The sequence below is a fragment of the Diorhabda carinulata genome, chromosome 2 (genome assembly GCF_026250575.1).
Source record: "Diorhabda carinulata isolate Delta chromosome 2, icDioCari1.1, whole genome shotgun sequence".
NCBI lineage: Eukaryota > Metazoa > Arthropoda > Insecta > Coleoptera > Chrysomelidae > Diorhabda > Diorhabda carinulata.
In genome coordinates, this window is record NC_079461.1 from 25,478,699 (window position 1) to 25,501,393 (window position 22,695).

At 31.7% G+C, this 22,695-nt stretch overlaps 3 protein-coding genes across 3 annotated transcripts in view; 1 reads left to right on the forward strand and 2 right to left on the reverse strand.

The window, feature by feature from the left end:
- Window positions 1-1,545, reverse strand: part of LOC130903745 (uncharacterized) — a 25,654-nt gene extending 24,109 nt beyond the window's left edge. The window contains exon 1 of the mRNA XM_057815994.1: window positions 1,413-1,545. Coding sequence (XP_057671977.1) covers window positions 1,413-1,545 — 133 coding nt within the window. The remainder of the gene's footprint in view (window positions 1-1,412) is intronic.
- Window positions 445-6,808, reverse strand: LOC130903744 (trichoplein keratin filament-binding protein-like). Its single transcript, XM_057815993.1, has 2 exons — window positions 6,661-6,808; window positions 445-4,431 (listed from the first exon to the last, which is right to left on the reverse strand). Exon 2 carries the CDS (start codon window positions 4,429-4,431, stop codon window positions 2,917-2,919), a length of 1,515 nt encoding a protein of 504 aa, XP_057671976.1. The 5' UTR covers window positions 6,661-6,808; the 3' UTR covers window positions 445-2,916.
- A 229-nt stretch (window positions 6,809-7,037) lies between these two features.
- LOC130903688 (ribosome biogenesis protein BOP1 homolog) lies at window positions 7,038-14,720 on the forward strand. Its single transcript, XM_057815917.1, has 7 exons — window positions 7,038-7,214; window positions 7,701-8,298; window positions 10,057-10,265; window positions 12,442-12,718; window positions 12,777-13,088; window positions 13,566-13,793; window positions 13,876-14,720. Exons 1-7 carry the CDS (start codon window positions 7,140-7,142, stop codon window positions 14,670-14,672), a joined length of 2,496 nt encoding a protein of 831 aa, XP_057671900.1. The 5' UTR covers window positions 7,038-7,139; the 3' UTR covers window positions 14,673-14,720.
- Window positions 14,721-22,695: the final 7,975 nt, after the last annotated feature.

Here is a 22,695-nt window from a genome sequence, read left to right on the forward strand (position 1 = left end):
ATGTTATATCATCAATAGTTGAAACCTTGCAAATACTCATACTGAACATATTTTTTACTACACCAACACTCACAATTACAATGCTTGACGCGCGTTTTGATATAGTTTTGAAAACTTTTAATATATCATGGATTCATCCTTTTGCTTAATTCTCTTAGATCCCTTAAACCAACCGGGAGAATTGATATGTGATGGGAGTTAATCATATACACTCGTGGGCAAAAAAATCGACTCAAGTCTCACGCTCGCCGTCTCTAGCTTTCTTTCTTTTCCTGATTTTAGCATCTCAGAGCCAATAGTCTTAGCTTTATAAAGTGTGGGCTATGTTGATAATGAGTTATTTTTTGGTAAAGAACAAATTTCAAACGAAAAGTAATCTTAATCAATGAAAAAGGGTTATAATTAGTGTTCTCTCCCCTGACCCTAACGTCAGCTTCCAATCGCTTTTTCCTGGATCAAATAAGTTTCTTATCTTATTCGATGCTATCCTAATCTTCAGTGAGTGCCGTTTTGAGATCCGATTTCGTGGCTAGTGCAGAATTTCTAGTCCTTAATTTTCACTCAAGTTAATCCCATATATACCTGTTAGGATTCAAGTCCGACCTAGGCGCTGGCCAATCTATATCAGCAATTTCGACATCTTGTAAATACTGTCATGCGGAACCTGCAGTATGTGGACAATCATTGTGCTGTATTAGGATGCAATTTCCGCCGATAAAACTGAATAGGGAACGACTTAAACCCTCAAAATTTTTTCTATGTATCGGTTCGCTGTTAATCCTCCCGGTACACGGCCAGTTTCTATAAGAACCAACTCGGTTTTTACTTCCTTTGAAATATGCGCCGAAACCATTCCGGAACCTCCTCCAAAAGCCACGTTGTTTTTATATAACACTCCGCGAATCTTTCTCCAGGTCTTTTGTAGACTTGTCCTTTTCCTTGCTACCATGCAAACACCCTCTGTTCGTCAGTCCAATTAACGCGTTTTCTGAAAAATCGCAGACGGACTGCTCAGTGGGCTGGGGTTAATTTGGGGCCAGTAGTTGGTTCGAGGTTAGCTGCCTTAAGACTTCTTCTAATTGTCCAGCCACTCCTCGCGTTTCTCTGAGCTCTTGTTGGACTGAATACCATAGTATAACACCATAATATTTTATGTGCGATTTATTGCAGGCAAGTCTATATAATTGGTATTGTAATTAAAATATCTAACCTTTGATATAAATTTCGATTCGTTAGCAGATCGGTATAGGGTTACCTATATTGACCTGTTCACATCTGCTTGTCAGGTAGACATAAACAGAAACGAATAAGCAAGGCCTACCTAGACATATTCTGTGTGATAAACTTTTTATAGGCAAGTTATCATAGGCATATGTGTATATAAGTGAAAAAAATACGTCTCATCTGGTTACCAGATCGATGAAGGTCGATTTCCAATCTTAGACTACCAGTGAGTGTCCGATTTCTCAGCGATGTGGGGAAAATGAATCGGCCAGCTCTATTGGATGTGTACTTTTTCCCCCGGAACCACGTCTTAGAAGACATTCACCAGTCTCTTGGTAACGACGGTAAACTCTAGAAAGAGCAGACTTATATTCAGCGTACTGACCTTGTCACAATAGGGTGCCTACTTGAGCAGATTTATTACTTGTGTTCATTTTCAGGTAGAATTCTTGTTTGTTATTAACCAGTTGACGTTTAATGAATAACTGATAGTGGTGGATCAGGAAGATAACTTTTTATAAGGAGTTACCACTATTGTAAATAAGCATAAAAAGGGTGGTTACCGATAAAGTAAAAGAAATGAGAAGAATTTATAACATATATCCAAAATCACTATTCCCTGGTAAGTCTTTATTCTCTGAAATAAACTACTCAACATTGTTCACAGGTTATGATGATAGTTTTAATACTCCACAGAATATTTTTTTGATGGAAAAGAAATGAAACAATTGAACAAACTATAAAATGTACCTTGGAAACGCAAATCTCTTTTGTGTCTAAAAAATATGATTGTTTAAAGAAAGGGAAATACTAGATTCATCAATGAGAAATTTTTGCGATGATTAACGATTAGTTAGATTAGATGAGTTACATTTTGACCTATTGTGTACTCCGGACTGTTTACCAATCAGGTGGCAATGACTTTCCAAATTAAGCTGTCCAGGGGATATGAAGCTTACCTCTTTTGGCTTTAAAAAGCTTGCATGCACTTTTTTATGATAACTAGTGAAAATTATCCATAAATTTCTGAATCTTCATTTTATTTTATGGTTTTGAATGATTCTCAACCCTGAAAACTACATTCCCTAAACACCTGTTTAATTTTATGTTTTGTAAATTAATGTCACATTTGTAGAGTTAATTCAAATTGAAAAATTCAGATTATATGATAAATTTAACAAATTTAAAAAGTTTTTATAAATCTATCTCTAGTCACAATGTAATTATAAGTATTGGTGTGCAGCTGGTATGTATGACTATTCACAGGTTCTAGCCTAGTGTTAAAATTCACAAGATATTATGGTTCTTCCAATATCAATTGCAGAAGACAGTTATGCAAAGAAAAATTAATATTTCATAAATACGTACGGCACTCATACCAAATTAAGAAATGAAAAATAATGTTTACTCCCCGTATAAAATTCGGTAAACATCTAACAAACCATCAGTCCACATAGACTCTTTGATATTAGAAGAACTATATATATTTTAGTGGAATATTCTTATTTAGAAATTTATAACTAGTCAAAGCTAATATTATAAATGATTAATTCTTAATCAACACTAATTCATGCTTACAAAAAACACTATTCTAGAAACACTAGATATATAATTGTATTTAATTTAAAAATCTTCAACATTTCAACATAAAACTATCACAATAATTCTAAAAAATAGTTAACGAGAAGTAATTTATAGAAATAATCTACTCCTAGGTGGTCTAATTGGACCTTGTCTTTGTTGAATTCGTAAAATTTCTTTTTGCAACCTTTCTTCTTCCTTGCGAATTAATTCCAATTCTTTGTCAAGTTCCTTCATTCGAAGAACATCTAAACTTTTCCCTTTTGCAGCTTTCATTTTTATTTCATCCTGTCTGTCTAATCTTGCTTTGTGTTTCTTTTTTTGTTCTTCTTCTTTTAGTTTATCTAATTCTTGATGATACTGTTCGATTTTTTCAGTAATCTCTTCACGTTCTTTCAAAATATCTATCTGATTTTTCTTGTTTCTTTCTAAATTGTCTTGTATTTGCTTTTTTACAGAATCTATAACTTCTTTAATCAGTTTTTTTCTATTCACTTCTTCTTGTTTCCATAATTCTTCCTGCATATCATACATTGCTTTAGCTTCCGAATCAAATAAGAACTCCATTCGTTTTTTTCGAAGTACTTCTAATTTTTGTTGTTGATATAGAATATCCAAGAACTCTTTAATGCCTTCCTGTATTTCCTTACGTTTCTTTTCATCTTGAATGATATCATTCAATTCCAAATCTCTTAATCTTGAAACTAAATGTCTGTCTTGCTCCAGATCTTCTTGAATATCTTTGATTCTTTGTTGCAATTTTCTTTTATGTTGTCTAATGTTGAACAATACACATTCTTGTTCACGTCTCCTATTTTCTTCTACCCTATATTTTTCTTCGAGTTCCGCCAACAATGTTTGCTGTTTGAGTTCGGCATCTTCTTTGGATTTCAAATCATCACTTATTGTTTGCTTTTCACGTAATTCTAGAATCTGTTTTTCCAAATCTCTTTTAAGTTGTTCTCTTTTTATATCAAGTTGTTTTTTATCGTATTCTTCTTTTTCTCGTTCTTGTTTCAATTTCTCTTCTTGTTCTTTCAAGATCCTTCGATTTTCTTCTTCTTCCTTTTCAATGGCCATTTGTTTTTCTATCTGTTGATCTAGCCAACTCAATTTTAAATCTCTACATTTATATTTTGCTTCATATTGTCTTACAATTGGATTATTACGTTTCCATTGTTCGTATAGCTTCAATTCAGCTTCTCGTCTTCTTTTAGTTTCTTCTTCTGTTTTTATATTATCATTAATTTCTTTTAAGACATTGGTAGAGACCTCGAGGTTATCTCTTCTAGGTTTATCTACCATATATCTATTTTTATGAACCATTATTTCTATCTCGTAAGATTGTCTTTCATCTTCGAATAATTGTCTCAATTTCTCCCTTCTCTTCGCCAATTGTTCCTCCTTATCCTTTTTATTTTTTATATCTGACAATAATTTGTTATTTTCACTGTAATATCTGGGAGAAGTCCATTCTTCGAACTTAGTGCAAGCTTTATTCCAATGGTCAAAATACTTTACAGTCCCATTCCATAATTCATTATAACGAGTTTCCTGTTCGCGTCTACGAATTATTTCGTTCTCTGCTCGAATGCGATGTTTTCCTCTTTGCTTCAAGTTCTCCATCTGAAAAAGATTCATTTTTGTCTTTGAAAACTTTCTAAATGTTCAACGACTGCAGAAACAAATTGAAAAAATCTGAGGTTAACCAATTTTACCAAAATACAATTATAGTATATATCACCTTGTTTTCCTATAATTATTACTATAATCTAGAGGATGCTGCCAAAGCCATGGCCGTAAGGATCGGGGCAGATATAACATGTGTACAAAAACCAAATCCCAAAATAAGTAAAAACAAGGGTTTCATATTATACAAAAACGTAGCAATATACTGTGTGAACAGAAATGTGGGAATAATCTCAAACTAAATAGGTCAGGGATATCTTAAGATATAGTCTTATATAACTGCTATTGTATTCCAAATGTGAAACTACAGGTGTATAAGGATTATATTGATGAAATTATATATTTATATATTTAAAGGCACATAGGAAAAATCTTAGGAGATTTCAGTTCCAATGGTAATATGAGAATCTGGTAGAAACAATAGAAGAGGTTAATACCTTACCGAATGGATGGACGTTTTAAATCTGAAAATATTAAACAATAATGAGGCAAACTTGAAAGAGAGAACCCTAAATCACACCTGAATCTAACTATGGTAACAGCAAATATAGCCAAACAAATTCAACACTGGAGAGTAATAACTGACGAGGAATTTCTTAGCTACCATATATATTATATAGTATATGATGTTCGAGTTAGTCGGAAAAGTAACACAAAGGAAATGGATAAAGCACATGCCACTAAATAAGCAAGTATTCAGAGAATTAATTTGCCAGGGAAAAATACTGACTCGAGAAGCCTTACTTAGGGTATAAAGACTTCTTAGAAAGTAATTATGCCACAAATTTGGAAAAAACGAAGGACTCAACCTTATTGGTGAAATCATAATATTAAATAGCTGAGAGCACAATGCAACAAGGTCAGATGAATGTTAACCAGAATGAAAAAGGGAAAATCCGCATTAATAAACTATATGTGAGATTTTACATTTCCTATGCAAAAAATCATTAGAGAATAGATTTCACTAAAATTCTATAACTGAATAGAGAATCAAATGGAAATACGAGAAATTTATGGACATGGATTCATGGAAGTGGATTTAACAAATTACTGTTGAAGTTGTATTGAGGATTATACTGTCCAGTTCTTAAAAACAGTGAAAATAAATAAACTAAATAAGCAGTCTACAACAAACAAAACAGAATTTTTATCTGCTTCTGCCACAAAAACTAATGATTTTTAATATCCATAATGTATTTATGATAATGAAAAGCGCATTTTTCTAAAACCATTGACCTAATAGTTTGACATAATACCTCAACTATGCCTGCTCTCAAAATTTGTTCTGTTTTTTTTTAGATCATTCATCAACTGATTTACCCTCATTTCAGAATTCCAAGCTGAAGATATTTGAAATATGTCTTTGATATATGGCCTCCTTCACTCAGATAAAAATCTTGACAAGCCATACTGATTTCATTGACAATTAAAGATATTAATCATATAATAATGGATGCATTCACCTGGAAATATTTGGGAGTGCTCTAGAAGTAACAAGTTAAATCACTACCCATGATTGCATATTATTTTATAAGTCATACATAGGTCATATCAAGTTCAAATTAAAATAAATTTATCATTTTCTCTGATATTCAATAAGAATCAAATAAATTAGACATTAATTTACAAAAAAGCTATTTTATTAGATTTATTCACCATACCTAAATATAAACTGTTTAGGCTTGAGATGCAAGATTTAAAATGATAAAAATTATTGCCATATTTGGTTTTATACCGAGAAATCCTACTAGCAAAAAGGATCAAGCTATGATGTATTAAAATTTATTAAAATTAGATAGTAGTGGAATTTCATGTCACCTATAAAAGTTGTAGCTCACGAATTAGTGAAGAGTAAATGCATGGAATTGACAACAACCTCAATCTATAAACATTATATCAAATTTCATAATGTTGAGAGTTGAAAAAGTAGTTTATAGTTAAAAAAGGGCTTTGCATTGTATTAATTAAAATTACCACTGTGTTTCATATATGTATTTTAAATAAATACTTTAAGCAAAACACAAATTCCATTATTCATAATCCAAATTATAAAACCATTAACATCATTAAAAAATTTAGCTTTAAGTTTATTTTGGAATTTTTCATATTGGGTCGACTAGGCTATGAGGGACATATTATTATAAAATATAATTGCCAAACTCTTACCTTAAACAAGTTGTTATAATTAGATGATCATTATATGCCAACACAGAGCCAATTTAACAATTTTCTTTTTCACATTGCACAATTAAAAATCTTATTCAAAATTCAAATAAGTCCATACAAACATTTAGTTGTCACCTGTCAAACTGTCATCAAATGTATTATAGTTATAGTGTATATAGTTCTCATTGAAATAAATACCTACTGATTAAAATGTTCATAGTGCAGAAAATTGTAGTTTATATATTATCAATAAAATATTTGAATGAAAATTAGATTCAAATTTAAATGTCGAACCCAATATGTATAAAACTCAAATTGTAAAATCACTTTATTAAAAAGTATTTGTTTTATAGTGCATATTTTTCTGTGGGAAATTGTCTATTGCAATAAAAAAGAAGAACAACCAATAACCTAACATTTAGAAGAGATTACTACCAACGAGGTTAACTTCGTTTACACATGGAAATATAGGTTAAAACATGGACAGTAAACGAAAACAACAAACCAAAAGAAAAAACATTGAAACAGAAGTTCAAACAGAATCGAGTGATGAGGTTGTTAATTTTTTCAAATATTTTTTCATTAAACATATATGTATTTTGTTTAATTGCTGTCTTAAATTTTTTTTTAATTATTCCAGTGAATTTTGTAGTATTAGTTCACTTTTGAAATGTTGTCATATTAAATAGATCAATAACATTTTTTCATGTGGTCGAACATTAAATATGTGTCTTAATAACACCTATATTTGATATTATAAATTTTATAGAATTCTTAAGCTTGGTTTATGCAATTGTAATTAAAAATTACCATTAAACCAACAAATTAAATTACTAGTTAGTAGACACTGAAATGGTACTTGTAGTTCATGTAGAATAAAATTTAAATTCAATTTACTGCATTAACCAAAAAATTACCACCAAGAAAGTTTAATTTAATGTTATTTTAATTTAGTTTCAATTTAGGCTGCATAAACCAAGCTTTATTGTATTTGAATATGTATATCTTTTATCAACATCAATGCCATTTTTTCGCTATAGGAATTTTTGAATATTATTAATGGCGAAGATGATAGTACAGATGAAGACATTGAACCAGAAACTGAAGATGAATTAAATATTGATTCAGAAAATTTTGATAATACTGGTGAGAGTGATGAACAGTCAGAGGATGAGGATGATGAACAAGAATCAGAAGATGAAGGTAGTGAAGAACAGTCAATAAATGACGATAGTGAAGAACTATCAGTAAATGATGACAGTGATGAACAGTCAAGTGAACATGATAGTGATGAACAGTCAGTTGCAGATGAAAATGAAGAACAATCAATTGTTGACGAGAGTATTAGTGATTATAATAAATCACTAGAAGATGAAAAAATTGAAGAAAATTTAACTACTGATACATCCAAAATAAACAATAAAATGAAAACTAACAATACAGAGAATAATACATTTCAAAATAAACAGAAGAAAATTAATAAACTGCGGCCCAAATCAAATTTAAAAAATAAAAATGATGATTTGAAGATCAAAAGTAATGATGAGTATGATGACCATGATACATCAGATGAGGAAGATATCAGAAATACTGTTGGAAATATTCCAATGAATTGGTATGATGAATATAAACATTTGGGTAAGATTATCATTTTAAAATAAATATATTCTTATGGGCTTTGTACATTCTAATTTTTTTTATGTAATTTGAATTTAGGTTCTACATTTGCTCAAACCAAGCACACACATTTATTTCTAAACTCTGACTACTCTTTATTGATTACATTATTATACTATACCTTAAACATAGACATGTAATTGCTTATTCTACAAATATGGGTCATTCCACCTTAACTCATTGTAAATCACCTTTTATGAAATACTTGGATGTCGAAACTTCCTGTAAGTAACTTGGGCAATAGCAACAATAAAACATTTTTATTTATTATTTCAAAGTTCAGTAAACATACCACCACACCTTTTCTGCTAAAAATATTTAGGTTTTTTTCTTATCAATTTCTAAGACTAAAAATCTTATATAGATAATCACTATAATACTTAATGCTACTTTTATGTGCTTCCACTGATTTACATTCAAAATAACATCACATTTTTGGCCTCAAAAATCATATAAAGTCCTTTAAACAATTTGTTCATTTCATTCATTTTATTATTGTTTTGAATTATCATTTTTTCACCTAGTTGATAATTAATTCCTTCACAATTTTTATCAAAATATTCCTTTTATTTCACATTTTTAAAATAAAATATTACTTCTTGCATCATCCCAAGCCTTCTGTAGTCTAAATTGGAGTTTGTGTGGATCATTATCAAAGTTATAAAAGGGATCTAAACTATTGGTAACATTACTTGGAATTATACAAAATTTTTCAAAAAACGAATTCAAATGGTGTATATTTTGTACATATATTCACACTATTATTATATGAAAAAGACCAAAAAGGTCACTCCAATTATTTATACCCTTGGCAATTTGCATTCCAAGATATGCCGTTATATGTTCATGTGAATTTTCCAAAGCACCCAAGGTTTCGTGATACTGTGCTGCGGAATTTAATTGGTTAATAACTGACAAACCTCCTTAAAAATATTTGACAAAAATTTAGTTTCCAGATCGGAGAATATATTCTAGGGGGATACTAAAATGCAATATAAAGTTTCCCACTAATGACTTTACTATGGTTATTGTTTAATTGTCTGGTAACGGATAGAATTCGGCAAATGTAGAAAGATTTTTAGTATGTATATATAGTATGTATTTATTATTTCCTATATCTTCAGGTGAAGAATCTACTAAATCTAGCAAAACTTCAAAAGCTGAAGTAGCTGTTGTAGTTATTGTCAAAGGTTATTTGAATTTACTATTACAAAAGAGTTTTTTAACTTAATTAAATTTTTTGAGAACTAAGCTGACTTCTCATTTTTGATAATAAACAATTCCGGAATATCATATTCTTTGCAAATTTTTTCCAGATGCCCCAAGGAAATATTTAAATCGTACATTAGTTGATCATTCTGAATAATATAAATAATTTACAATTTGGTCGTCAAATACTCTATTATTATTTATTATTTTAAACTAATTATGCTTATAACTGTGACTATTATTTACAGTATTGTATAAATTGTAGTATAATATATAATATTTATAACAGCTACTTACTATATTCATTATTAATTAACTAAAACCTTAAAGTATTATTAGACTATTAAACTATTAACCAATATAAAAATTATTTTAGTAAAGATTTTAGTAAAGTAAGTTATTTAACAGATTATAGAGCTAATCATGAATAATGTTGGGTTAACCTTCCAATTGTCTTTTTGCGATTTTCTTTGAATTCTTTACTTGGTTTACATTTATTTATCAATTTAGGATATGACTGGGATGGTAATCAGATATTAAAACCGGAAACAGGAGATCAATTAGATGAATTTTTGAAAAAAATGGAGGATCCAGATTTTTGGAGGACTGTAAAAGATCCCCAGACAGGTCAGGATGTGGTATTAAGTGAAGAAGATATTAACTTAATCAAAAGGATAAAAGCGCAGAAAATACCTGATGTCACATTTGATGAGTATGCAGTAAGTTTTAATCATTTATTTATAATAGTAACATTGATACAAAAGTACAATAAGGTTAATGAAGAGAAGATTATTAATTTAATTAAATATTCCCCACAACCAAGATAGTAAAAATTAATATAAAGAAAAGTGAACCTTTCAAAACACAACAAGGATAAGACAAGGTGACCCCCTATCAACGGTACTATTTAATGTAGCTTTGGTAGGCATCATAAGAAGAACCAGTATCAACAGAAAGGGCGTGATATTTAACAAAAGTTATCAATGTGTAGCTTATGCTGATGATGTGACGTTGATGGGACATTTATAGAATTCGAGAAATTAAAAAATTTCATGTATTTAGGTGTATACTACTAGACAATAAATGCCAAGAAGAAAAGGAAATTGGACGAAGAATTGCCAAAAGTAACAGCTGTACAGGTAGCATTAGAAGAATATTAACATCGAAAGATATATCCAGATCTACAAAAGTCCAAATTTATAAGATAATACTAAGAAGAGATCAAACCATCACATTTACACACTTTTCACTGAGTCCTCAATCAGCACATTTATGAAGACAAGGTTACATTTGCTTAGAATAAATGGACAAAGACAGACTCTTGAAACGAGTTGCATAGAAGATAGAAGATACCAGAGGGCAAGAGGAAGAGAAGTAGGCCAAAAAACGGTGGAAGAAAGTAGTGGAAGAAACCTTAGAAAGAAAACATCCAGAGCTGGAAATTACAATAATACTTCATTGGAACTTCAAGTGTCTAAGGTACACTTGGAATCACTTAACTATGATGTTGGTTTCCATTAGGAGCGGTCAGTGTACAATAAATATTAACAAATACAATAATAACTATTGAATGCCAGGTTAGATGTAATGTATGTATAATTGATGTGAAAGTTTTTCTAAGCCTTTGTTATCAGAAAAGAGTTGTTAACACATTGAAGAGACTGCTACATCTTCAGATGCAGTGCTCAATAAAAAGCGGCAAAGATGTTTCTTATGCTCGAGAAAATCAAACACTACAAAATCGTGAGAAAAGTGTTCAAATCTGTGTGTGGGAAACATTCCAAAATAATATGTGAAGATTTTTTGAATGCCAGGTGTTGGTGAATGCAGTTTGTAATACATTGTGTAATAAAAATTGGATCTTATTTAAAAAAAAATGGTTCAAGTTTAAAACAAAATCTTTCAGTTTCACTACATATTGCTAGATATAGTTGATTATAAGATATTTTGTCTTGAATCTAGTGAATATCAGATACTTACCTGTAACAATACCTAAGTAGCTAGTGTATAATCCCAAACAACTAGTAGAGGTAAATCTGTAGGGAGACAAAACAAACTAATTTGTTTGTCTCTGACAAATGTCAGTCATGGTTGAAAATTTTTTCTTTGATGAAACCTTTTATAAGTTACCTTCGGTTTTTTTGTATTCTTGTAAGAATAGTTAAAACTTATTCTATGTTGCGATCATTTTAAGCAAAAAATTTAATAAGGAGCATACAGTACTGTGACCACCTCCATACTATTACATAAACAAGCCAATTGAACATACATGGCATCTGTTAAATCAGATAGTAATTGAAGACCAGAAGACCTTGGGAAAGAAGCATAATTATTAAAAGAAACAGAAACAAATCACACTTACAATTAATACAAATTCAATTTTTGTTAATAGATTATTAAGAAATGTTATATTTTCTTAAAATACTAATAAGCAGTTTAATTGAATCATGAATGCAATAAGCAAGATGGGAACTAATGGGAATATGTCTATACATTGAGAAAACAATATCTAGTAATAACATAGATAATCATGTGAAAAGTACAAAACCATTGGGCCTCAGAGTGATATTAAACATAAGAAGAAAATCTAGTTAAAACATAGACGTACATAAAATTTATCATCCCACGTAGAATACAAATGTGTTGTAACACAAACAATGTAAAGGATTCTATCATACAATTTTAATTAAAAATTGAGCACATGTTGTCTAATTAATATCAGAAGAGCCTAGTAATGAATTGAATCTAAAAATTTCATATTATCAGTATATAGCATAACTGATCAGCTTATAAATGATTGTACATTCTGCAATAAATAATGCATAAGAAATAATTATATTTAAAGCTTCTTTTGGTAATTCTTTTGATATTATTTTGATTACAATTTGTTTTTAGCCATGGATAGAGTGGTTCACTAGTGAGGTTGAACAAATGCCCATTAGAAAATTTCCAGAACATAAGAGATCATTTTTACCAAGCAAACATGAAGCCAGACAAGTCTCAAAATTAGTACATGCTCTAAAGATGGGTTGGATTAAAACAAGAGCGGAACAAGAAAAGCTGAGAGCTAAAAAGGAACCACAATTCTATATGTTATGGCAAACTGATGATCAAGCGGAAGAAATGAGAAGAATTTATAAACATATTTCAGCTCCAAAACGATTATTGCCTGGTAAGTTTATAAAACTTATATTTATGCTCTGAAATGAACTACTGAAAATTGTTCTTAGGTCATGCTGAGAGTTATAATCCTCCACCAGAATATCTTTTTGATGAAAAAGAACTAAAACAATGGAACAAACTAAAAAATGCCCCATGGAAACGGAAATCTCATTTTGTGCCTCAAAAATATGATTGTTTAAGAAAAGTGCCAGCTTATCCTAGATTTATCAAAGAGAGATTCTTGCGGTGTTTGGATCTCTATTTGTGCCCAAGAGCTATAAAAATGAAATTGAGTATTGAACCAGAATCACTTGTCCCTAAGTTACCCAGTCCGAAGGATTTGCAACCGTTCCCTAATGTTTTGGCATTAGAATATAAGGGTAAGAATATATTTATTACTAGGTTCTGTACTCAGCCATATATAGATCAATATCATTGTTAAATTAATGGAAATTTTTGTTAATATATAAATGAAAAGATATATTAAACAAATGAATGATTAAAAATAAAGTATGGCATACCTATACTGTGATCTCTCCATCAAATAATATAAGAGTTTACCAAAGTTGCTTAAACAATGTGCAAAACTAGTCTGTCTTTTTTTACTGATTAAAACCCTCATAAATACAAATCTACAAACATTTGTATACATCAACACAAATATTAATTTCTTAGTATCAAACATGTTTTGATTTGACTTGACTTGCCACTGGTATAATTAGTTTCCATATAGACACATTTAATTTTTGTTCCTTTCTCTTCAAATTTTTAAAAAATTAGTTTATTTTGGGATTATCTCATAATTTAAAATTTATTTTAAAAAAGTATTAATTTCTTGTATCTACCATTATTTTTAGGTCACACTGATATGGTGAGGACAATAAGCTTGGAAAAGACTGGACAATACTTAGTGAGTGGTTCAGATGATTATACTGTTAAAATATGGGAAGTAAACACTGGCAGATGTTTAAAAACGATTAAGACCGATAATGTTATAAGATCAGTGGAGTGGTGTCCAAACTCTGCATTAGCACTTATCTTAATTGCTAGTGGACAAGAAGTAATGCTTATAAATCCTCATGTTGGTGAGTAAATCTAAATAATATTTCTAGTATATATATATACAGTCTCTGAATAATTTTCAATTAAATCAAATTATCTTTTTAGGTGACTTTTTGATCAATAGTAAAACAGATACAGTTCTTCAAGAAGTTCCGCAGTCTGATGTAGTCATTCCAGAACGAGTGCGTACAACTATTCAATGGTGTGAACCAGATGAAACTCAGTATAAACGAGGTATTCGCATAATTTTGAAACATTATAAAGATGTCGCGCAAGTGACGTGGCATGGAAAAGGTGATTACTTTGCTACAGTTATGCCAGATGGACAAAATCGTTCAGTGCTTATATCACAAATATCGAAAAGAAGATCTCAACTACCCTTCACAAAATCAAAAGGACTAGTGCAGTGTGTTTTGTTCCACCCAAAGAAACCTTACCTTTTTGTAGCCACCCAAAGACATGTGAGAATTTACGATTTGGTAAAACAAACTCTACTGAAAAAATTACTAACAAATTCTAAATGGATTTCCTGTATGGCAATACATCCATTAGGAGACAATCTATTAGTAGGAACATATGACAGGAAAATGTTATGGTTTGATTTAGATCTAAGTACAAAACCATATCAAACATTACGATTACATGGAACAGCTGTTAGAGGAGTGGCATTCCACAGACATTATCCTCTCTTTGCCTCAGGTTCAGATGACAGAAGCTTAATAGTTTCTCACGGAATGGTTTATAACGACCTGCTTCAGAACCCATTAATAGTTCCATTAAAAAGATTACAAGATCATGAATCTTTCAATGACTTTGGGATATTCGGCGTACAATTCCATCCGTTGCAACCGTGGGTATTTTCTTGCGGAGCAGATAGCACAATTAAATTATATTCTAATTGATAAAACATTTATTAAATGAAAAAAAAAATATATGTTTTGTTATATTGATTTTTTATGTCATGATTTATGATTCCCTCATCATAGTCTCGTCAAAACATGTCAATCAATGTGGACAAAACTTACCATATAGATGTGCAACTTATATTATAAAATTAAACATAGTGTGCAAAAAGAACTTACTATAATAACACATATTTCTTTCTCTGGCATCAATTAATAAAGCTGATTCACTACTTGTTTACGCCCCAAAATGTTTCTTATTTCATAGGAAACATTTTGAAAAGTGAATCCATCAAGTTATTAACACACAGTATATTTAACACTACTATTAAGTTCATCCCAAAGCGGATCTATTAGATTTAAATTAGGGCTTTAAACTGACCGTATTTTGGTTAATTCCTGTCCTGTGGTTCTATTATGTCAGCAATGTCCTTTTGAGCTCTGACATAAAGTTAGGCAAATAAATTTGATATTGCAGTTAATTTTTCTCACCACACGTTAAATTGGGGATGCCTAATCTGTGGTAAACAGAACTACCATTATGAAGTTGTCTTACGATTTCCTAGGCGGTGATGCAGATACTTGGCCGCAAATCTAACGGTCTAAGTCGTCATCTTATGATACCACTTTTTATTTCTTGTCATTAGCGCCAAATCAAATTTTGGTGTAGCGAAGTAGACATAACACACTTTCGTCTTAACGCAAAAATTGTTCATGACTTTCATCAGTTACAGACCCATCGCCCTAACCTTTGATTTCTTTCCATATCTGGGAAACTTCTTAATTCTCTACAGATTCTAATATATTAAATCTTATTGCCACTTAAAAAAGCATTCCTTGATCGCTCCAAACTGCTTGTAAAGCACCGAAAACACGTGCGCGCTTGAACTGTTGTAACTTTCTTATTATTTTGAATTTTAGGAGATGTTTTTTGAAAATGAAAGGATTCTAAAAATGTAAAAAAAACAACATTTTGAAAATTATAACCGGTACTAGTCTCTTAACAAACTTTTGTTTCAGTTCTTTATCAGAGATTTTGTTCTTTTCTATGTTTCAGTTCCGATACCGCCTCCTAGCGCAAATTACAAAGCGGTCAGAAACATGTGTTGGGAGCCATCCATAAATTACATCACACGAATTTTAGGACATTTCAACTCCTCCCACAGTCCTTGTCACAGGTTTTGACAAATTCAGATTATTTTATATTTACAAATAATCAAAAGAAAAACCGTTTTTATTTTTTTTTTCATTACTTTTATTTTATAATCTTCAATAAAATCATAAATTCAAATATTTTGGATATCACCACCAGTGAGAAAGCAAGAAATGACTAATTATGTAAATTGAAGATACAAAACTTGTTCATATTGTGTCCAGGGACTTTGGACCCACTCCTTTACGAGTATATTAGCTATGACTGGTAAATCAGGCACTTCATTTTTGTTCTGAATTTGAATATCAGGTCGTTTTCTTTCATCCATAAAGCATCGTCATTATTCATTAAACAAAGAATTTCTTGAGTAAGTCTAGCTGCAATTCTTTTAGAAAGAATTTTTGCAATAGAAAGCATTTCTTGTTTTTTTGTGTGATTGAAATATAGACTACATATGTATCACTCGATACTATGGAACTTGTTTTAAATGAGAAGATGCTCAGAAATTAAATGATATCTGAAGAAATAATGGAGCAAACTTAGCCTTGTTGTCATTACTTTCTGTGACTACTTGACCTTTCAATATCTGTTTAATCAATATTGGTGGTGGTAGAAATCCTTTTCTTAATTGTTGCCAAAGACTAGAACTTCGTGCTGGGCAAAATATGATATTCTCGCATTTTATTATTTGTAAGAAATATTGTGACTCACGAACGTGATTAGTATATCAAGAAGCATCATTTTTCAACATCATAGCTTGTTCAACATCCATTGTGGTATCAGTTGGTACAACATATTCGGCTACTACAAGACATAATAAAACATTTGCCTCAAATTTCAGCCAATACATTTCCAGCACCCTCAAAGTTCCGTTTTTCTAGCTTCAAGTCTGTTCTTCGATTATTTGAATCAAGATGTGACCCGAAATCATCAAGATTTAATACTACACCAGTAAGTTCGCGACTAAGATTTGCCGTACGTTATTCAACTCTGTTAAATGCACTTCTTCCTGGACATTTGTAGCTATAAAAATTGTATCTAAATCAAAATCTTCCATAGCTGAAACTATAACTCTTTCGTACCGTGGATTTTCATCTGGACCACAATCGCATGTGAAAATAACAACAGGTTTTACAAAACCTTCTCTGCTTCTCAATAAGTTTTCAAAAGCCGGAAATTCAGAAAGCTTATGAACATCGTTGGCATGAGTCTCTGCATTGGAAGATGAATGTTTCCCACTACGAATAGCTACATATGTAGACCCAGAGTACGTTACATCTTCAGGTGACCCTTCACCAACTTTTTTGATTATAATAGCTACATAAACAGATGAAATAAGTTTATGTTTTTCAGTTACTACAAAAACGTGATCTGGCAATTAGAGACGGTAACCAAGGTGCATTAATATTGGTTCTTGAGTGTTTGCTGCTGTAATGCCTAAAGGTATACGTGCTTTATCAAAAACTTGATCCTGACCCAAAATTAGAGCTACAGATTCAAGATTTCATATAGTGATGGTACAAAAGTTGCCATCTTTGTGTTTGAGTGTAATGTAGAGGCTTATAAAGCTTGACAGGAACGGTTAAGACGTGTTTTTTAACTTCCTAGAGTGGTAGTATAATCTTGCTTAAATAATTCAGCTTACAAGTCGTCTAATGTTCTACAACACCTTATAATTTCAGTACGACGTCGATCATCAGCTGCGCCACCAATAAGTGCAATTGATTTTATTATCTCAAGTAGACAGGATTGTTTCTTCCACTCTAGGACGACCATTTCGTATTTCGATGTTTACGAACAGATACTGCATCAGGATTGTTTTCAGAAAGTTCTAAAATTTTTTGTTTAATTATCACTGCTCTTTTTTTGGCGTTCTTCTGCATTAATTTTTCTCTTCAATGTGGTATTTTCTGATTCAATATTTTTTCATAAAGTTGTAATTTTCTGGTAGCCGCGAGCTAGTAGGTACTAAACTAATAGTAGGTGTTTTTCTAGTTTTATTTGAAGTGATTGACATTCACTCGACTCTATCATAACATCTTTGATTTGTAATATATTAAATATAGATACTATTGACGAAATAGTATGACTAAAACCACCAACTACAGTACAATACCATGTCAAACTGATTTTGCTTAGTTATTTATAACGGGTGGGCCAAAAAGGCGTACGATTTTACAAACTCTTTTGCGTTTGAACGTTATAAGTAGCTCGGTTCACGGAAAATTTGTCGCGGTGGATCACTTCACTATTGTTCGTTTTTTTCGACGTGAGTTGGATTACAATAACATAAATCAGTGTCCGAGGGAAAGTGTTATTCGATGGTGGGTCAGAAAGTTCGAAGCTACTGGTTCGACTCTCAATCAGAGGCCTACGGGACGCCCAAGATCAACAAGAATAGAAGACACAATTCAACAAGTTAGAGCTTCAGTTCAATGTAATCCTGGTCTATCCACTCGCAAACGATCAGCCGAACTTGTGGTATCCAGAACAACTTTGTATTGCATTTTATCGAAAGATCTGAAATTACACCTGTATAAAATTCAACTTGTGCAGAAATTACAGCCAAATGATTTAATTATAAGACGAGCTTTTGTTGGAATAATGTTGGAACGAGTTTACACAATATTCTGTTCTTCGACAAAGTCCATTTTCACTTAAATGAGCATGTCAATAGACAGAATTGCCGTTACTGTGCTGCAGGGAACCCACGTACAAAACATCAAAAGGCTGCATTCGCCAAAAGTAACCGTTTGGGCGGCCATATCAATGCACGGAATAATCAGACCCTATTTCTTTCAAAATCAACAGGGCCAATCTGTCACTGTAAATTCTGAACGATACTAGCCATGTTTAAAGATTTTTTCTTTCCGCAACAGCAACCATTTGAAGCTTATAATCGTACGACATGGTTTCAACAAGATGGCGCGACATGTCATACTTCTAATGCCTCTATGGCGATCGTAAATCAAATGTTTGCTGGGAAACTGATATCTCGCCTAGAAGTCCGGAACTAACACCACCGGATTTTTTTATGTGGGGATACCTGAAAACTAGAGTCTACTCGAATAACCCAGCCACGCTTAATTAGTTAAGGAAATAGCAGCTATTTCCCGCGCAATGTGCCAGCGAGTTTTTACCAATTTGATATCTAGATTCGAGGAATATTTGCAGCGCGATGGTGCACACAATGATGTTCTTTGTAAGAAATGAATTTCCCAGATCTATATTTCAAATAAAATGAAAAAATTGTATGTGGATTATATTTAGTTTTTTTATTATTTTTTTAAATTCGCCAAAACTTTCTGTATTATAAATTTTCTACTTACATTACTGTCCTGTGGCTTGACTAGTGCTAATGTTTTTGACGAAGAAGGATTTTAAGAAAACTCAAGAGTCCCTTTTTTTGTCAATTTTACTTGCAACTCTTAAATTTTTGATTCCTTTTCATCTTCAACATTATCATTACTTTTTAAACTCTTTCATAAAGTGTTAAGTTCTTGTATAATTTGTTTTTTTTTAGCAGCATAAGCTGCACTGTAGCCATTGAATAATCTGCGCTAAAGACTACCTAAATCAATTTTTTGATTCATTTTGAAATTATTCGATGAATAAAAGATATTAATAGCCAAACTGAAAAAACTACGACTATTAGTCAAGGAAAGTCATTCGTCAAGTAAACAATAGGAATGTATTGAGGTCATTGCGCCGGCGCGTGTGATGGCACTTCGTCGAAGATCGCGCAAACAATCGACACGCGGAACGGTAATAAATAGTACTGGCATTGTGTAAACGTCTGATTTAATACTTGGGCCAGTCACAAATTTAGTGAAAATTTTAGTCAAGTAGATAGGAAGCGATTCTATTTACTGGAAAAAGTAGGTACCCCATTACGTTATTTGTTTACTACAATTCGCACTAAACACATCTAGACAGGTTTTTTTAGTATAGTAATAGTAGTTTAGTGGTGTATGGTGTTATTTTATTTAAAATGGCTGGACCTTGCTGGAACGAAGATACCACCCTGAAATATGTTCAGGATTACCGCTTGAAAGAATGCTGTTTATAAAACCAGAAATGCTCGCGAAGCAGCTCTTCAACAAATTGAAGAAATAATGGGAATAGATGGATTTGGAGTGGCTGAGATAAAAAATAAAATAAAGGCACTTCGATCAACATATTTACAAGAATTAAATAAAATTAGAGACTCCAAAAAATCGATAAAAGGATTTTACTTTTAATTAAAACAGTTGTTGATGGCTTAAAAGAAACAAATTCCTTCTTTCCCGACCCGAAAAAAGCATTAAAAATTTTGATCGCTTTACCATGCACGACCTGTACAGTAGAGCGATCCTTTAGCAGCCTCAGAAGACTAAAAACATGACTAAGAAGCTCCATGGCAGAAGATCGTCTAAATGGTCTGGCCATGATGAGAGCTATAATAGATAAAAACCTAAATAATTTTAATGATAAAGTGGTTATGCTTTAATTAAATATTAGTTTTGTTAAAATAAATAATTATTACTGTGTTTAAAAATTTGATTTAATTATTGTGCTGTCGAGGGCTTGTGAAGTTTTATACATTGATATTGATATTGAAACCGTTCTTATTACAATCCTCATCGAGGCAAAGACTTCCAAAGTGTAACGCTGCATGCTCTCGACTGTACTAGGCGTTCATGTTTTTTAACCTCCATAATATTGCCCCATTGCTCCCCCCTTAGTCATAAGCTGGCGACGCCCTTGCTCCAGGATCCTGGTCCAACAGTTCCATTATCAATATTTTCTTCATATACAGATCCTCTCGGCATATAGTGATTTGTAGAAGTTGTTCTCAACCAGTTATGTTCTCTTTAGCTTGTTCTAATAATTTTGTCAATTGTAGATAGTAAACAAGTGATGGGTTTTTCAAAAACACGAAATTTGTTCATAAGAATTCCGAATGCATTTTCAACTACACGACGCACTCGAGTCAACCGATAATTAAAAATCTTTTGTTCTTTGGAAAGTGACGTTCGTGAATAGAGTTTTAACAGATACGTCTTCAGGGGAAAAGCATCATCGGTAACTAGGAAGCAGTCAGGTGGAACTAGGCCATTTTCTAAGGCTCCAAATAATGATGAATGCTGAAAAACTCCGCCATCCGATTGGCTGCTATTACATCCGACATTTATGTAGGAAAAGCAATAGTTGTCATTCACAACAGCTAACAAAATAATTTTGTCAGTATTTTTATAATTAAACTTGTCACTAATACAATTTGCGGGTGCTCGGATTCCGAAATGCTTGCCATCAAGTGCTCCGTAACATTTGGGCAAATTCCATCTTTAACGAAAACCCATATCATTTTTTTCCCATTCTGTATGATTCTCAGACACGTATAAAATCCAAAAAGATACAATTATAGTCACTATAGTGAAATATAACAAAACATACAGTTTAACAATGTCTTATGGAATATAATAGTTTTAGACATATTTTAGAAAATTGTAAACGAAGTATCATTTAGATTTAAAGATTACGTTTTTAAACTATTTTTTATAATTTTCTAAAATATGGTCAAAATAATTGAGGAAAAACTTCAACAACAAAAAATGATGGATTCGATTCAAGTGATCACAAGACGCCCATATCCGAAAATGACCAGTCACCACCAAGACAATCAACAAATAACCTTGCAGCGGTAACAATCCTTAGATTTCAGGACTCACCACGATCAAAAAGAAAGAAATCTAATATACAAAAGGCTTCAGCAGCCCTAAAGGATCTGACAAAAATTACGAGCGAAGTTACAAAAGAACCTATAGAAAACGAATTTGTAATTTTTGGCAAAAGTGTTGCAGCACAATTACAAAAAATAACAGTTAATGCATTAGTAGAACAGAAAGAAATAGAATCTCTTTTAACGCAAACTAGCGTTTCTGTTACAGCACTTGAACCTAAAATTTACAAATTTCAGGATTATGCTTCAACGACTTCCCTTTGTCACCTTCCACATCATGTAGCAATACGTCATACCATCAAGTTACAGTAAAAAGCATCGATATAAATATTTGGTAATCATCAGACATTTTGTCTGAAGCTTTGTCCGATTTGTATAATGGGTAGTATGCTGTGTATCCATATAATTATATAATTACATTTATAAGAATAAAGCAAGCAAATAATTGAAATATTTTTCTTATCCCAATATATTCCTGTAGAGTCACATAAATGGCATCACATACTTCCGGAATAAACTTCGAAATTACTGGTTTGGACACGCGAAATTGTCTTTGTAATGTTCTAAAACTATTTCCAGTTGCTAAATACGATAAAGTTATTTCTAATTTTATTCTTGCCCGAACAGCCTCGCTCATAAAGGTCTCAGACTTCATTATAGAAGAACCAACCTTATGTAGCAGTATGTCAAATTGTTACTTGGACATTTTCATCCAGTTTCTGTATTCCTCGAGGTCTTCATTAGCCTTCACAACATAAAAGAAAACCCATGAGTATTTCTACGAGCTAACCTTTTTATTATCCATATACGCTTGTTTTTCTTTTGTTCGCGTTCTATTACTTTACTAATTTCCTCGCATAATACAACTACTCTTTTACGACTGATCTAAAACGTTTTCGTTCAATATACGCCATTTTCATTCAATGACTAAACAGTGAGCTGAAATGTCGCGTAGACAAATATTTAATGGTAAGTAACTAAATTTGCTAACTGGCTTTAGTTACTTACTTTAGCTACTATCCCCATGTAAATTCGCCTTAAGAAAGCGAGCGAGCACTCGTCGACGAATTTATTTAAACCCATACCAATCAGTTCTTTCGAGTCTTATTTCCATTTCAACATCGTTGTTGCTTGATATAAAATCTCAT

Coding starts and splice junctions, on each gene's coding strand:
- LOC130903744 (XM_057815993.1), bottom strand. CDS start 4,431: ATGGAGAACTTGAAGCAAAGAGGAAAACATCGCATTCGAGCAGAGAAC.
- LOC130903688 (XM_057815917.1), top strand. CDS start 7,140: ATGGACAGTAAACGAAAACAACAAACCAAAAGAAAAAACATTGAAACA. Junction 7,215..7,700: donor AAACAGAATCGAGTGATGAG/GTTGTTAATTTT, acceptor TTTTCGCTATAG/GAATTTTTGAATATTATTAA. Junction 10,266..12,441: donor TCACATTTGATGAGTATGCA/GTAAGTTTTAAT, acceptor ATTTGTTTTTAG/CCATGGATAGAGTGGTTCAC.